At 39.3% G+C, this 16,218-nt stretch overlaps 1 protein-coding gene across 9 annotated transcripts in view; it reads right to left on the bottom strand.

Annotated features, from left to right (window-relative positions):
• Positions 1–16,218, bottom strand: part of LOC136878082 (uncharacterized) — a 326,911-nt gene that overhangs the window by 164,101 nt on the left and 146,592 nt on the right. For 2 of the 9 annotated variants that reach the window (XM_067152062.2, XM_067152063.2), the window contains one exon: positions 5,848–5,895. The exons of 5 other annotated variants lie outside the window; for them this stretch is intronic. In XM_067152062.2, coding sequence (XP_067008163.2) covers positions 5,848–5,895 — 48 coding nt within the window. Of the gene's footprint in view, positions 1–1,583; positions 1,662–5,847; positions 5,899–16,218 lie in introns of those variants that run through there. 2 more of the 9 variants (XM_067152064.2, XM_067152065.2) reach the window with 2 other exon arrangements.

The following is a 16,218-nucleotide window of genomic DNA, read 5'->3' as shown; positions in this document are numbered from 1 at the left end:
TAATGAAATTTTAGTAACAGTTACCAGCATTTCTGGTAATAAAACATCAATACTTCGTATGGACCACTGTTGCTGGACACTGTCAAATACCCTGTGGTCTTACCTATTAATACAAGTCACTTACTTTCCCTTAAACTGCCCCATGTTAATGTTAAGTCATCCATTGTAGGACATACCCTAACAATCTGACACTGTTATCCTACATAACTGATAATTTACAGCCAATGGCTGATATATTGTTATCTATATCATCACTGAACATTGTTTTTCTCTTGACTTTCCCACTGTAATATGTCAATTTTGTATCTTAGTATTTACAATTTAATTACAAATCAGGTACCTGATTTATCCCTTGAGGTGGTACTATGATTGATGATGCCCTCAAAGAAGGGGGAAACATGTCTCATATGTAAATAATAATTAATTCCTAAATGTTTAAAATTTCTAATGTATTGAATAGGTGACATAATGAACTTTCTAGCATCCTACATATAGTATCTTCAATACGGATCAATAATGATATTTATCACTTGCAACATGAGAGTGGCCAGCAACCGGATGAAAGCCCGCTACGACTTGTTGGCGAACTGTACGGGTTTCCACGAAGCGACCGAGTGAGGCTGTACCATCCGTTGCAGACAAAAGGAAAGTCACTGAAGCTTCAGGCACAATGGGAAGGTCCATATACAATTATCACCAGGATCAACGATGTCGTCTACAGGATCTGGCGGTCTCCCTGAGGGAAGATGATGGTCATTCACCTGGATCTGCTGCTAGTTGCTTTACGTCGCACCGACACAGATAGGTCTTATGGCGACGATGGGACAGGGAAGGGCTAGGAGTGGGAGAGAAGCAACCGTGGCCTTAATTAAGGTACAGCCCCAGCATTTGCCTGGTGTGAAAATGGGAAACCACGGAAAACCATTTCACCTGGATCGCCTAGCGCCGTATCGTGGAGTAGCTTAGGACGAACAGCCTTAAGGAGGGGGCCGTCTAATGGTAACAGCGTCCACCATGCCAATTTGGGAGGGACTGGTGAAATCACCATTTGGTCCACCCGTTTACTCTTCGACTCTGTGGAAGACCAATATATTTGGTCCGTTATTGGACATTATAAATTTTCCAGCTAACTCATTCCTGGTTGCCAGCGTTTCACCCTAGTGTGCTAAGTTGGGCTCCTCAGTTGATAAATAGCACACCTACCTAGACGTATGGCTATTGCATACTGTGAAGGCCACTGCATAGGCTACTTGGAGCCACCGGCAGTGCCCATGCACTGTGAGACACTTTGTCTCATTTCCAAAAGTTGATGCCTGCCTGGCCATCAGATGATATTGATGCTGATTCCCATAGGGAACCTGAAATATTTGTCCCAAATGAGTAAATTTATAATAACAATATACTTGGTCTGTTATTTTCCGGCACTGCCAACCAGTGGCCGCAGGATACCCTTACCTTCATTGAACAGTTTTGCTATAGCTTCGTTACTGCACTTTTCTACAACATCACAGTGTAAAGAGAGTCTGTTTACAATAATATTCACCTAATAAACCATTGATTACGTTCTTAATTTCTTGTCTTACCTTCTCAATAGATTCATTGTACATGGCTGAACAATAGGTTTTTCGGAACGTTGATTCATCTGGGATGGTTCATTTGGTATATATTTGTTGAGGAATTCCCTGAAGCGCTGATTATTCAGTTTGAATTAGTTTGTGTTAACAGAGACCACAAGTGTGTTAGCAGAGATCACTGCAGAGACCAGTGTTGAAATCGGACGTTACACTCAAAGTTGTTGGTTGAGTCAGAAACAATTGTGACTGCTCGGAATTTCCTTGTTTGTTAGCCTGATGTTTACTGGTTCAATTGTGTTGCTATACCAGGAACCTTTGAACAGAGGTCACTGTACACTGACACAAATTACAAAATAATATTTAGTGTCAATTGATAAATCATTATCTTTAAATTCTGATACATAATCTCAATTTTAAACTGGTTGACTGTGCTACTTTAGGCATATTGTAACGATGTTAATGTCTTCAATGAAATCAATATACAGCTGAACACACCGTACTTGTAGACATAGTAATATATACAAGAACACTACGATTCATCTCACTGCCGATTCAAACTGTGAATGAATGGTAGTGAATTGGATGGACGTATGAAGAAAAAAAAAGGAATGACCGAATTACAAAATAACTGGGAAACCATTCAATTGTTGAGCTGCACGCAAGGTGACATATTAAATCTTTAAAGAAAAATTGTTAATTTGTTTCTCCATTAATCAGAGGAGAGTTAATTTAATAGAATTTAATACTTTTTAGCCAAAATATGGAATATATCGATTTTAATGACTAAGAATATGGAACATATGTGCTGAACTCCAAAATATGGAGAAACATGGCAAATAAAAAGAGCATTTTTCAACTCTACACATCATGATTCATTAAGATAATATAAACTATAAGTAATTTTTAGTTCCCTAAATAGATATGTATTTACAAAGAAATCTGTTTCCTGGTAATAATATATAATTTGTGTTGGCTCAAAACAATACAGAATTCCTTCACAAGTCACCACTATGCTTCTGGTAACTTCAATAGCACCATCAGGAAAAACAATTAATGTGAAGAAATCATTATCAAGTTCAAACAGTTTACTCAATTGGTTTAATGCCATCTGACTCTTTTTTGCCTCAGAAACATCATTATCAATTTCAAACAGTTTATGCAATTGGTTTAATGCCATCTGACCCATTTTTTGCCTCAGAGACCCATTTCTGAAATGTGTTCATCAGCTACAGAATAATTGATGATGATGATTATTTATGGCCTCAGCTACTGTGTGCAGGCATTTTGATACGACAAGATCTAGGCTGCCTGTGTATCAATTTTGAGGTTCAGTTTTACTTTTCAAGATGGCAGAGAAATGGATCTCAACTGGGTGATCTATACAGTATTAATACCTATGGCCTAAAGTAATGTAAGTGCATGTACAAATGAACTCTACTGGTTACAAAACTAATTGCAAAAGCCTTGCAAAAGCCTTGCAAATCCTCATACAACACCCCAAGTAAAACAAATCACGTGCTATACCCCTCAATTCATTCAACCAGACATACAATACATGATTTTCGTTATTAAATAATTAAAACTGTTACCAGTCACAATTTTTAGTAATTTGTATTCCACAACATATTTCAGAGTTTATCTCTTATCTTCAAGTTCCAACAGTAGATTGTTCTTGTTCACTTGACTTAATACTATCCTAATGAGTATCTTAATAAACATCAGCTTCTGAAATGATCCAAATTTATATAATTTGTGTCGGCTCAAAATAATACAAAACCAAACAATTCCTTAACAAGTCACCACTCTGCATTTAGAGCTTGATTTGTTTTACCTGACAACAGAATATAAGCTCTGAAACACATTGTGGAATACAAATGAATAAATATTGTGTCAGTTACCAGTTTTAATTATTTAATAATGAATAAATTCATAATCACAGATGAGGTCTACAATAAAATATGGTTATGTTTAGATTAATACATGATTTTGTGTGCAACAGAAGGAGCACTTAACATGCAAGGTTTCATAATTTTACAACAGAAGGTTCTAGATTGCAAATGGATGTACAAGCTATTTACTGTTGATGCAGTGAGCTACCAACACGCATTGGAATGAACAGGCTTTTCAACTAGGATGGAGTATGAGTAGGAAATAGCATTAAATTATTCATGAGTAATTCCAAAACAACAAAAATGTTTGTGCTTTTCACCAATCTGACAGGGCTACACAAAATGCTCCAATGAGAATGACAGTGGTAGATAAATACTTAAGAGTATGTAGTCTTTCTGACTGTGATGATTTTAAAATAATAATAATAATAATAATAATAATAATAATAATAATAATAATAATAATAATAATAATAATAATAATAATACAGAAATATAAACTGGTTTGACAAGTGTTTATAGATATGAAGGGACTGAACTTAGCTGCTAAATTTGTATGAAGTTCCTAGCATTACATGAAAAAGCTTTAGGCTGACTTCAGTTTACCAACAGTCTTTTGAAGTTGACACACTGATAATATTCATGCTTCTAGCAAAAATGTTAAAAGAATGTCTTGATGCAGAGAATGCTAAGAAAGCACCAATACCTACGCCACAAGCTAAATGCATATTTACGGCATCCACAATTATTATCAGACATACAAGTGAAGAACATGAGTTTCTTATTTCAACACTACAAATTTTACTGCTTAAAATAGTACAGTATACCACAATAAGATATTATAAAGGAGGTAGTGAAATTGAAGAAAGCTGTCATTCCCATTTCTGACATGTAAACAAAACAAACAGGATGCTTTACGTTTGCTAATTTACAGTTTTCCTAAAGACTGCCAAGTGGCCACAATCATTAAGGCATCAAGTTCTTTTTTTTGCTAGTTGCTTTACGTCGCACCGACACAGATAGGTCTTGTGGTGACGATGGGACAGGGAAGGACTAGGAGTGGGAAGGAAGCAGCCATGGCCTTAATTAAGGTACAGCCCCAGCATTTGCCTGGTGTGAAAATGGGAAACCACGGAAAACCATTTTCAGGGTTGCCGACAGTGGGGTTCGAACCTACTATCTCCTGAATACTGGATACTGGCCGCACTTAAAACGACTGCAGCTATCGAGCTTGATAAGTTCTTTTTTCTTTGCTTTACGTCGCACCGACACAGATAGGTCTTATGGCGACAATGGGATAGGAAAGGCCTAGGAATTGGAAGGAAGCGGCCGTGGCCTGGTGTGAAAATGGGAAACCACAGAAAAATCAAGTCTCTATGGTCTGACACTGTAGTTAGCTGGTTCAGGTCTTGTTGGGGGAAAACGTTTTCACTGTCAGAATGTTGGCCAGCAGGGTAGATGAGGTCGTGGAACACAATTTCGAATCACTACATTGTGTGTCGAAAGTCTGAGTTCAGTTCCAAACCTCTCCCCAGTGTTCATTTGGAGTAAGGGTATATGATGCCATTAATTGTGATTCATCCATCAGATAGGGATATTAAGTCTCGAGCAGACCATTTTGTATTATTCAACAGAAGTAGCTACGTGCCAACACCGGATTTCACCTTCTCCCTATCTCATCATGATAAAACACGCACGCACGCACGCACGCACGCACGCACGCACGCAGGTCACCCATGGGAGTCAGATAGAAATACCTGCACTAGCCTCTCCAGAGACCACAAGCAGTCAATTAGTTTTCCCAAGGTTTTTTTTTTTTTTGCTTTACCTCTCACCTACACGGGTAGGTCTTATAGCGATGGTGGGATAATAAAGGACTAGGAATGAGAAGGAAGCGACCATTGCCACATTGCCTTAATTAAGGGGAACAGTCCCAGCACTTGCCTAGTGTGATAATGATAAACCATCTTTAGGGCTGCCGACAGTGGAGTTCAAATCCACCATCTCCCGAATGCAAGCTGACAGCTACGTGACCCAAACTGCGCAGCCACTTGCTTGGTAGGAACAATATTTGTGGATGGTTCACACAGATATTGCAAATCAGTCATCTGCAGATTTATACATGTGATACCTTAAAGATATACAAGTTCTAGAATAATTTTGGGTTTGGAACCTTTAGCTAGTGATACTGCAGAGCAAAAATTTAAAACAATAATATACCGGTGTTTCTGACCACTTTGACATTCCTTAAATAAAAAAAATAATAGGGAAAACTGTGCCTGATGGTAGGTCTAGATCCTGGTGGTGCTATCAATGTAAGACATGAAAAGGGTAAACTAGGAGCAAAACTGAAAGGAGAGTGCCCTAATATCATCCATACTCACTGTGTTAAACACTGATTGCAACAGCCATATTAGATGTTTGTTCCAAGACTGCTTCCATTGGACAATATGAAAAAAAAAGGTATGGTTAATTTCCAAATACTGCAATACAAAGCGTTCCAGTTCTATGAGAAGAGAAAATTATTAAATTATAACACTTAATCGATTAAAACCCAGTGTCATAGTTTGAAGACAGCACCTTAATCCTGCTTTAAAATAATGTAAAGGTTTCAACAGGTAAATTTATTACTGAATAGTATAAACTGAAATGTTTAGGTACCATTTTAGCAAGAATTATGTTTCTTTATCTGTAATAAGCACTGCATTCATAATTAATCAACTCAAGCCCTTACAATATAGTATAGTTACATTTTCCACACTTCTATCAGCACAAATTCGGTTGTAATGTTTATGTGTACTTTACTGCATTCCCTTTTGTCTTCTAACTAGTTTCATAAAGTAAAATATTATTTGTTTCTATTATTATTATTATTATTATTACTAATAATAACATAGTGATGGTGAGAAAGTAAAGGACTGAGAATAGGAAGGAGGCGACCATGGCCGTAATTTATTATTATTATTATTATTATTATTATTATTATTATTGTTTCGTACAGGCCAGCTAAGGACCACGACATTCAACTATTACATTTTGGAATGGACTTTGATGTTTGCCTAGTAGTTGTGCATCCTCAGGCTGTGTTGCTCCTTCTTCTCCTTTGTCCAAAGAGTGCCAGCCTTCTTCGTTGACCGGGCGAGTTGGCCGTGCGCGTAGAGGCGCGCAGCTGTGAGCTTGCATCCGGGAGATAGTAGGTTCGAATCCCACTATCGGCAGCCCTGAAAATGGTTTTCCGTGGTTTCCCATTTTCACACCAGGCAAATGCTGGGGCTGTACCTTAATTAAGGCCACGGCCGCTTCCTTCCAACTCCTACGCCTTTCCTATCCCATCATCGCCATAAGACCTTTCTGTGTCGGTGCGACGTAAAGCCCATAGCAAAAATTTAAAAAATCTTCTTCGTTGGTAGTCTGTCCTGGAACTCCTTATGTTTAAGTATCTTCCTGAGTGTTGTCCGATTCTTTAAGTTTCCTTCTGTTATTCCTAGTTCCTGTAGATCTTTATCCACTTCCATCAACCATGGTGACTTCGTCTTCCTATTTTGCCAGTAGCCGAGAATCCGGTTGGTCTACCTGGTCGGATGCATCCTATAGATGTGCCCATAGAATGATAGGCGTCTCTTCCTTGCTACATTCGTTATTCTTTCACAGTACTTGTAGAGCTCTTGGTTAGGCCGTCTTCTATAATTGTCAACTTCCTTGACTGGCCCCAGAATTTTCCTCATTATCTTTCTTTCCCAGATTTCAAGTTTTTCCATAAGTCCCTGCCTGTTGAGTGTTAAACATTCTGAAGCATATAAGGCTTTAGGGCGGATGACTGTCCGGTAGTGCTTCATCTTATTATTGCGAGAGAGACACTTTTTATTATAGGTATTCTTCGTCAGTTGGTAGGCCATTTCAAGCCTGTTAACCTGAGTTGACAAAGATGTTCCTTCAGTGAGATTAGATTCCAACCATTCTCCCAAGTACTTAAACCTGTTGGTTTTCCTGATCTCTCCCTGTTCCAGATACAACGTACAAGGAAATTCACCGATGTTCGTGATGAATTATGTTTTTTCAAGAGACACATGTACCCCAACCTTTGCTGCTTGTTGTCTGAAAACATTTAGTTGTTTCACGGAAGTCTCTATTGAATTAGACATAATGGCCAGGTCATCGGCAAATGCCAGACAGTCAACACTGAGCTCGTTGCGCTTATGTCCCAGATAAATGCCATTTGGAATCTCCTTTCTAGCTAATTCCTTTCGCCACACTCTTATTACCTTTTCCAGGGCACAGTTAAAGAGGAGAGGGGACAAACCACCTCCCTGTCTCACTCCTGATTTAATTTCAAAACTTTCTGATATGGTTCCTCTGAACTTTACTCGTGACCTGGTGTTGCTTAAAGTCTGTTTGATTAGGTTGTCGGTCTTCTCATTTAATTCTAGTTCCTGCAAAATCTTTATAAGAGTAGGTCTGTCTACTGAATCATACACCTTTGTAAAGTCGACGAAAATGACAACGTATTTCTTACCGGCCATTTTTGCTTGATGTAATACTGATTGAAGATTGAGTATCTGTTCTGTACAAGAGCGTCCTTTTCTAAATCCTGCCTGGCACTCTCCTCATTTTGGGTCTAGTTGAGGTTTGGCTCTATTTAATAAGGCTTAGAGAAAATTTTGTATGTGACAGGTACCAATGAGATTCCTCGATAATTATTGATGTCAGTCAAGTCTCCTTTCTTGTGTAAGGGATGAATCAATGCAGTGATCCAGTCACTGGGTAATGTTTCGGTCTCCGAGATGTTTTGTAGAATTTCTGTCAACTTGCTTACAGTCTTGTCTCCAGCCTGCTTCCAAAGTTCGGCTACTACTGAATCTTCTCTGGATGCTTTGTTGTTTTTCAGAAACTGGATGATTTGTATTACTTCTTCTTTGGATGGTGGTTGCGAGTTTGGTTGCTTGATGTTGTCTTGGTAAGTAAAAAAGGTATCAGGTGATTCACAATTAAGGAGATCCTCGAAGTACCTGGCGAGAAGGTGGCAACTGTCAGAGTCATTATAGGCTATCTTCCCATCTGGTCCACGGAAATGGAGACTGGGTGGACTGTAGTGACTAAGGTTCCGTTTAAAGCCTCTGTAAAAGTTTCTGGTGTTGTTCCTCTTGAAGTCATCATCCAACTGTGTCAATTGGTCTTTTGTGAATTGCCATTTCACTTGTCTGATGATACTGGCAGTTATCTTCCATTGCTCTAAGAACTTCACTCTGTTGTTTTGTGTCTTCTGTGAGTTCCACTTTAACCAGGCCATCTGCCTCTGCATTACCGCTTCTTCACATCTAGCTGTCAACCAGGCATGTTTCTTCTGTTTTAGTAATGGCGCAGTCTCAGTTGCTACTTTAACTAGATTTTCCCTCAATTCACCCCAGTCTCTGCATTCTATTTCCATTTTCTCTGTAAACTGTTTGCAAGTTGCAAGTTTTTCTAAATCAAACTTAGTAAATTTAACTGACTTGGTTCTTTCAGTGTTCCTAGGTAGAAATTTCAGCTTTATTTTGGAGAAGTAATGGTCGGAGTCCAAATTTGCTCCTCTTAACACTTTTACATTCTGGATCTCTCTATGAGATTTCCTTGCAATGGCAACATGATCTATCTGAAATTCTCCTAAGAGATTGTTGGGTGACGTCCAGGTCTTCTGTTTCTTTGGTAGTCTCTTAGAGGCTGTAGACTTCTTTACCAGGTTGAAGGCTTTGCAGAGTCCCACTAGACGCTCCCCATTTTTATTTGTTCGTAAGTGGGCTGGGTATTCTCCCACAATGTCTCTAAATTTGCTCTCTTTCCCTAACTGTGCGTTGAAGTCCCCGAGTAAAATGATTGTATGACGCTCTGGGACTTTGCTGATGATGTCCTCTAGTTCTTCCCAAAATTTGTCGATACTTTCAGGGTTACGTTTATTGTCTTCATTGATAGGTGCGTGAACATTTACTGCAGTGTATATCTTGTTTGTGTACCGGAAGTTTAGAAGGGATACTCGACTATTGGGCGAGTTGAAGTCAATTACCGAGTCCAGTATCTTATGGCTTACAATAAACCCAGTCCCCTGGTGTGGCACATTCTTCATTCTCCTGCGCCCTACTTTTCCCTTAAAAATACGGTACCCCTGCGAATCAAAGGCATGCTCATCTGTATACCTGGTTTCCTGTATTGCTATGAGTAGTATCTTGTGGTGAGTCAAAGTGTCAGTTAAATGCTTCAGTTTGCCTAGCTTAAGTAATGAGTTGATGTTCAATGTGGCGAAATAGTTCTGTTCCTTATATCGGATTTTATTGCTAGTAGTTCCAGGATGCTCCGACTTGTCCTCAAAACATGTTGGTGTGGGCTCCCCAGAATCCGAAGGCCACTAACACCGCCTAAGGCGGAGGTGGATTTGATACCACCTGGGGTAGTTACTTCAGTGAGTTTGTCCTCCATGCTTTAGTTGAAAATTGTCTTAGGAGACCAGAGGTTAAACCCCTTGATCGAGTTACTACCGAGGTTGTGAGCTCCGGTAGGTTTATTTAGGGTTTTCTCCCTTAGACTGGTTGCCTTCCCAGCCTTACAACGGAGATCAATCTTCCCCACAGTGGTTCTTCCGGCTTCCTTGCCGTTGGATGATGTAAACCATCTTCATCCGCCTCAGAAGCCGTTGACCGTTTTTCTCTTAAGTTTATTATTGTATTATCGCAGAACACCAAGATGGCTCCCAGCAGTAGGCAAAGATCTGTTGCCTTAGAAACGCCTCAATGGAAGAGTGGTGTTATATACCTAGTTGGTAGTATCTATGGAGACCAAGAAAATTTAGCGAGTAGGTGGTTGTTAGGGCAAGGTTAGCAACCAAAATACACTCTTAGTAATTTATCTATGGAGCAATTGTAGCAAAATCCAGCATGGAGGCACTTAGGGCAATAAAATGAAATAAAATTATGCCCTCAAATCAATTAAAACAAGCTCTAGACTCTTAAGATAACACGTTCACACAACCACCACACCAATTAAATGCTCAAATACTCCCTGATACCCACTAACACTACACAGAACGCGAGAAAAGATGTTAAGATCGCGGAGCTCCACTACACATGATCTCTTCCAATGAGCTTTTTTTATTCTTCTTCTTCTTATTATTATTTGTATTATTATTATTATTATTATTATTATTATTATTATTATTATTATTATTATTATTATTATTATTATTATTATTAATGTCCACAAAACAGATGTTAGAGGTTAAAGTGGAATCCTGCAAAGACTGTTTTCTAGCTGCAGAGTGGAATAACAAACTATTTCAATCAAAGTGAAATTCATCCAAATTATTTTAAGTAATTCAACACAGTATGTGCAGCAGTAGAAAATATTTAGCAAATTTAAAAATAAGAAATTATATGATTTTGTATCTTCACTGTGATGCCATAATTCATTTGTTGATGGTTACAGCACATAACAGTAAAATATATCGCAGTTCTCAGTGAAAGGTTCTGTCAGAAATCAGAAAGTTGTTTGATGGAGAAAAGTACATGATGGTTCATCATTTTAAAAGCAACTTCAACTTCTACTTTTTCTTTTCCCGTTCGTGCGGAGTCAACTTTTCTGACAAATCGTTTCCATTTCCCTCGGTCCCAAACAGCATTTTCCTTTAACGTCTTTTCCCCGAGATCCTCTCACACACAATTCATCCATCTCCTTCTGGGTCTACCTCTCTCCCTCCTATCTTCCACTTTCATGTCAAGCATTTTCCTTCCCACATAATATTCATCCCTGCATTTAATGTGGCCATACCAGAGCAATTGTCCTTCTTGGACCTTTCTAGATACAGTATTTCAGTCACTTTAACACTGCCTTGTATTAAGGTGTTCTTAAAGTGGTCCTTCCTCGTAACCCCACGTCCATCTCAGCATTCATTTCAAATATTTCCAACCGCTTATATTGTGACTACACTGTTGGCCAAGTTTCTGCACCATATAGCATTGCAGGTCTCGCCGCACATTTATAGGCTTTCCCCTTTGTTCGTATATTTAGTCTACTATCACAGAGGACACCAGACAAACTTTTCCAGTTAGACCAGGCAGCCTGAATTCAGCGGGTAATTTCTAGATCTAGATTACCATCAGCAGAGATAGTGGATGCTATGTATTTGAAACTGTTCCTTGCCTAGAGCTGGTTTCCGTCCATCTGAACAGTTTCATTCCCACCTCCTCCCAGGCACATGTATTCAGTCTTATTCTGGCAAATTTTAAGACCTCTAGAGCTCTTCTCCAGCATTCTAGTCTATGGTCAAGCTGCTCTCTATTTGTGCTGCAGAGTACAAAATCATATGCAAATAGCACATAAACCAAGGAGCTAGTTCTTTTAGATTTTCAGAGAGAATATCAATTATCAGATCAAAAATGTAAGGACTCAGTGCAGATCCTTGATGAAGACCAACTTAGACTGTAATGGCCTCCGTCAATCCTACACTGCTTCTACCTTGCGTCTTTGCTCCTTGGTACATGTCCTGAACAAGGCGCACATACAGTACTTCTCTGATATTCCCTTGCATTTCATGCATCTCCATATTTCCTTATGGGGCACCCGATCATAAGTCTTTTCTACGTCTAGGAACACCATATGTAGTTCTTTCCACTTTTCTCCATGCTTTTCCATAACCTGCCCAAGAGCAAAAATGGCATCAGTAGTTCCTTAGCCTGGCATAAATCCAAACTGTTCTTCCCCTATTGTGGTCTCCTTCGTAAGCCTACCTTCAATAGCTTTTGGCCCAGATCTTAATAGTGTGCGACATGAGTTTAATTCCTCTGTAATTTGTGCAATGCTGAATATACCCACTTCTCCTTATAAATAGGAATTATGGTACTCTCTTTCTCCATTCCTTGTACATTGTTTCTTCTTGAAATATCTGTTGGAATAGATTACATAATATATCTATTCCTTCTTCCCCCAAGCATTTCCAGGTCTCCAAAGGAGTTTCATCGGGGCTGGTTGCTTTTTCACATTTAATTTTGCTCATAGCAGTTACAACTTCCGCCGACATATGCCAGCAGTTACATTATAATTTGGGATACCATCCTCAAAAACAAGCCATGAATTCTCCTCATTAAGCAGCCTTTCAAAATATTCCTTCCATCTCTTCTTAATATGTTTTCCATCTTGAAAAACCATTCCTTGCTCATTCTTCACCTGCCTGATGTGTTTGAGATCTTTTGATGGTCTGCCGCGTGCCTCAGAAATTTTGAAAAGCTTTGCGACCCCTATCGTCTCTTGTTCTTTGTAGACTTCACTCCATGCAGCTGCCTTTCCTTTCCCTACAGCTCTTTTTGCAGCTTTATTTGCCTGTTTGTATTGTTCTCTGTCGTCAACAGTTCCTGATTCATCTCATTCCTTTTTGGCCTTCCTTTTTGCCCTGATGGTATCCAGTACCTGCTCATTCGATCACCATGTTTATTTATCCAGTGGAGCACCTTTCCCAGATGTCTTACCCAAAACTGCCACACCTACTTTCCTGAGTATACTTCTGCATCTATCATCCACCACCATACTGCAACTGTATTTCTTGCAGAACCTTATCCTTAAATTCACATCTCAAACTTGTATTTTATAATCTTCACCATTTAATTCTTGGAGTATTTTCCTTACTGCTCTTTTCTTCACACCCATGCATTCATAATAAACATTTCTCCCATGAAGACTTTACAATTCTTAAATTTCTTAAGATGCATTTGTCTGCTAAACAGGAAATCTATTCAGCTTTCTTTTCCTCCACTTTTGTATGTCACTAGACGTCTCTTGTTTTCTGGAAGAAGGTGTTACAAATTGCTAGATCCTGCCAAGACAAAATTCAGGACTCTCACCCGCCTCATTTCTCGTATCAAATCCCCAATCCCCATGTAGTCTCCTCCATATTGGTGCCAAAATGTCCATTCAGGTCTTCACCAAGAAATATCTTTTCATCAGCTGATATACAGGAAAGTTCCTGTTCCCGGTCCCTCCAAAAGGCATCGTTTTCATTCTCCTCACAGCCAACTTGTGAAGCACAGGCAGTCACAACGGTAGACTCTTCCCCAACACACAACTTCACACTCATTATTCGATCACTTCTTCTGTGTACACTGACCACGCAGGTGACCATGCCTTTAGAGAGAATAATGCCGACACCATTTCTTCCTGCACTATTAGATCCGCTGTACTGCAACTTAAAGCCACTTCCAAGGTCTCTTACTTTACTCCCCTTCCTCCTAGTTTCCTGAACACAAATAATTCCAATTCTTCTTCTCATCATTAGCTCCACAATCTCTCTTCCTTTCCCGGTCATAGATCCAACATTCAGGGATCAATTCTCATTTGGACTTGCTTCTTTAGGCGAGCCCGCCCGACCCGCTAGCCTTTGCTCGTTTCTCACAAGGGGCAGGCGGGACCCTTGCGCGTTACTTCTAAGGTAAGAGAGGTAACTTCTAAGGAATGCCCTAGCAGTTTCCGGGGCTATGTTTACAGAACTTGTCATATTTGTATGGTTTTGGCAGGTATGTTTTACAGATGGATGTCCTTCCTGATGCCAACTTTCTGGGTTGACAGCTCAGCTGAGAATAAAACACAGTGTATATATAGTAAAAATAATTGTTATTTGTTTCTAAGAACATCCAGTAAAGAGTGGTATATATTTGAGCACCTTCAAATACCAACGGACTGAGCCAGGATCAAACCTGCCAAGTTGGGGTCAGAAGGCCAACGTCTCAACCGTCTGAGCCACTCAGCCTGGCTACACTTTTATGCACTGTTGATTCATACTTGCTTCAGAAACTAAGAAATTGTTAAGTCCCTCAATGTTAGCATAGATACATTTGATAGTGGTTTTTACATCTTCTGAGTCAAACATATTAATGTTTAGTATATCTGATAGAAGAAATAACTATAACAAGGGAAGCTATTTGGCCGAAAACTGGTGAAACAAGATTAATGATGAACAGCACCTGAGTTTCTTCATTTGGTACAGAAGACAACTGATGAAGACAGATGCTCTTCTGATCAAGAATGTGTGTGTTTTCAATGTGTTGAAAGATATACAATTACCTCAGTTCACATACAGTACATATCTGCAGGACAGAAGTTGTTCTATTGCAAAATAAAGGAAGGTTTCTGTTCATTCATGGCTCTCACCAAGCATATGACTTCTATCTGGAGAGAAATGTTGTTCCTTGCAGTCTTTTTTTTTTTTTTTTCAATTTGTTTTATGTTGCACGGACACAGATAGGTCTTATGGCGCTGATGCGATAGGAAAGGCCCAGGAGTGGGAAGGAAGTGGCCATGGACTTAATTAAGGTACAGCCCCAGCATATGCCTGGTGTGAAAATGGGAAACCATGGAAAACCACCTTCAGGGATGCCGACAGTAAGGTTCGAATCCACTACCTCCCAGAGTGCAGCCATTGAATAATACTATTTGGTACAAACTACTAGTTTTCTTCAATATACTTTTTCATTGATTGATTGCATCCAATGGCCATGAAAGAAAGAGAATTTTGTACAAAATTAATAAAAGGACCTCATTATTGTTTAGCATAGTCACACAAAGGCTATGACATATATATATATACTAGCTGATGTACCCGTGCTTCGCTACAGGAATCTCAGAGAGAATGTGTTTGTGGTTTTCCTAACTGAAGTCAACATTGGTCATTACAAAAACGTCAGTAGGAATGTACTGATTAAAAGCAATGCTTTCATATCAAATACTCGATCGAATGAAAAACTGCACATTTTCTCACTTTTAACAAACAGTACTACGGTGCCGATCTAAGAGTCCAAAGTTCCAGAGCTAGAATGACCAGGCCGCAGACGGCCGTGAACACTCCTCTGCCATTATTCAGTTAAATATGCACACTGCTCATTCCAGTCAGTGCCTCAGAATAGGGACTGAATAGCTCGAATGCTATGATGAACCAGTGTGTTATGTACCAGCAGTATCAGAAAATTTATGAACCAGAGGAATGGCATGCTAAAGAAGAGCTACTCCTCAGCTACATACCGCCAACATTCAGGCAGGCTGTTACACGCGGTGCGACCGGGCGAGTTGGCCCTGCAGTTAGGGGCACGTAGCAGTGAGCTTGCATCCATGAGATAGTATTCCGTGGTTTCCCAAGGCCGCTTCTTTCGCACTCCTAGCCCTTTCCTATCCCATCGTCGCTGTAAGACCTATGTCAGTGTGACGGAGAGCAAATTAAAAAAGAACACAGTATGCAGCAGTAATCCTATCTATCAGAGATGAGTGGCAACAGAAGACGAAGCACATCACAACAAACAATGGTTAATGTAATGTTATTGTTGACCAATTTTTTGAGCCTTCTATATTGTAGGCCTTCACATTTAGTTTTCTTTTGACTCTGTGATATTAGGGCCTCTTATAAAATTATTTATAGTGTAGACTGCAGTTCCTTATTCTCTAAATTCTGTTTACCCATTTTCTCGTAACTTGGCGCTGATATGGACTTAGTAAAAAAAATCCAAATTCATGAATATCTCTGTGATCATAGCCGATATCGTAACAATTTATAAGACATAAATGATCGGAAATTTAATACTATATAACTTTAGTTATGTAGCATTTATCGATACGACCACTAATAAGTATTTGAAAATATAATTGTAGGCCTTCCCTTAAACTACCATTTCACTCAGCGTGAATAACATTATTTATGGCCTAGATAATAGCGACTTATTCCCCGACATTGCATACCGATTTTCATTAAGATAGGA

The sequence above is a fragment of the Anabrus simplex genome, chromosome 1 (genome assembly GCF_040414725.1).
Source record: "Anabrus simplex isolate iqAnaSimp1 chromosome 1, ASM4041472v1, whole genome shotgun sequence".
In the NCBI taxonomy this organism is placed as follows: Eukaryota; Metazoa; Arthropoda; class Insecta; order Orthoptera; family Tettigoniidae; genus Anabrus; species Anabrus simplex.
This window is presented reverse-complemented; position numbering and strand designations above follow the sequence as displayed.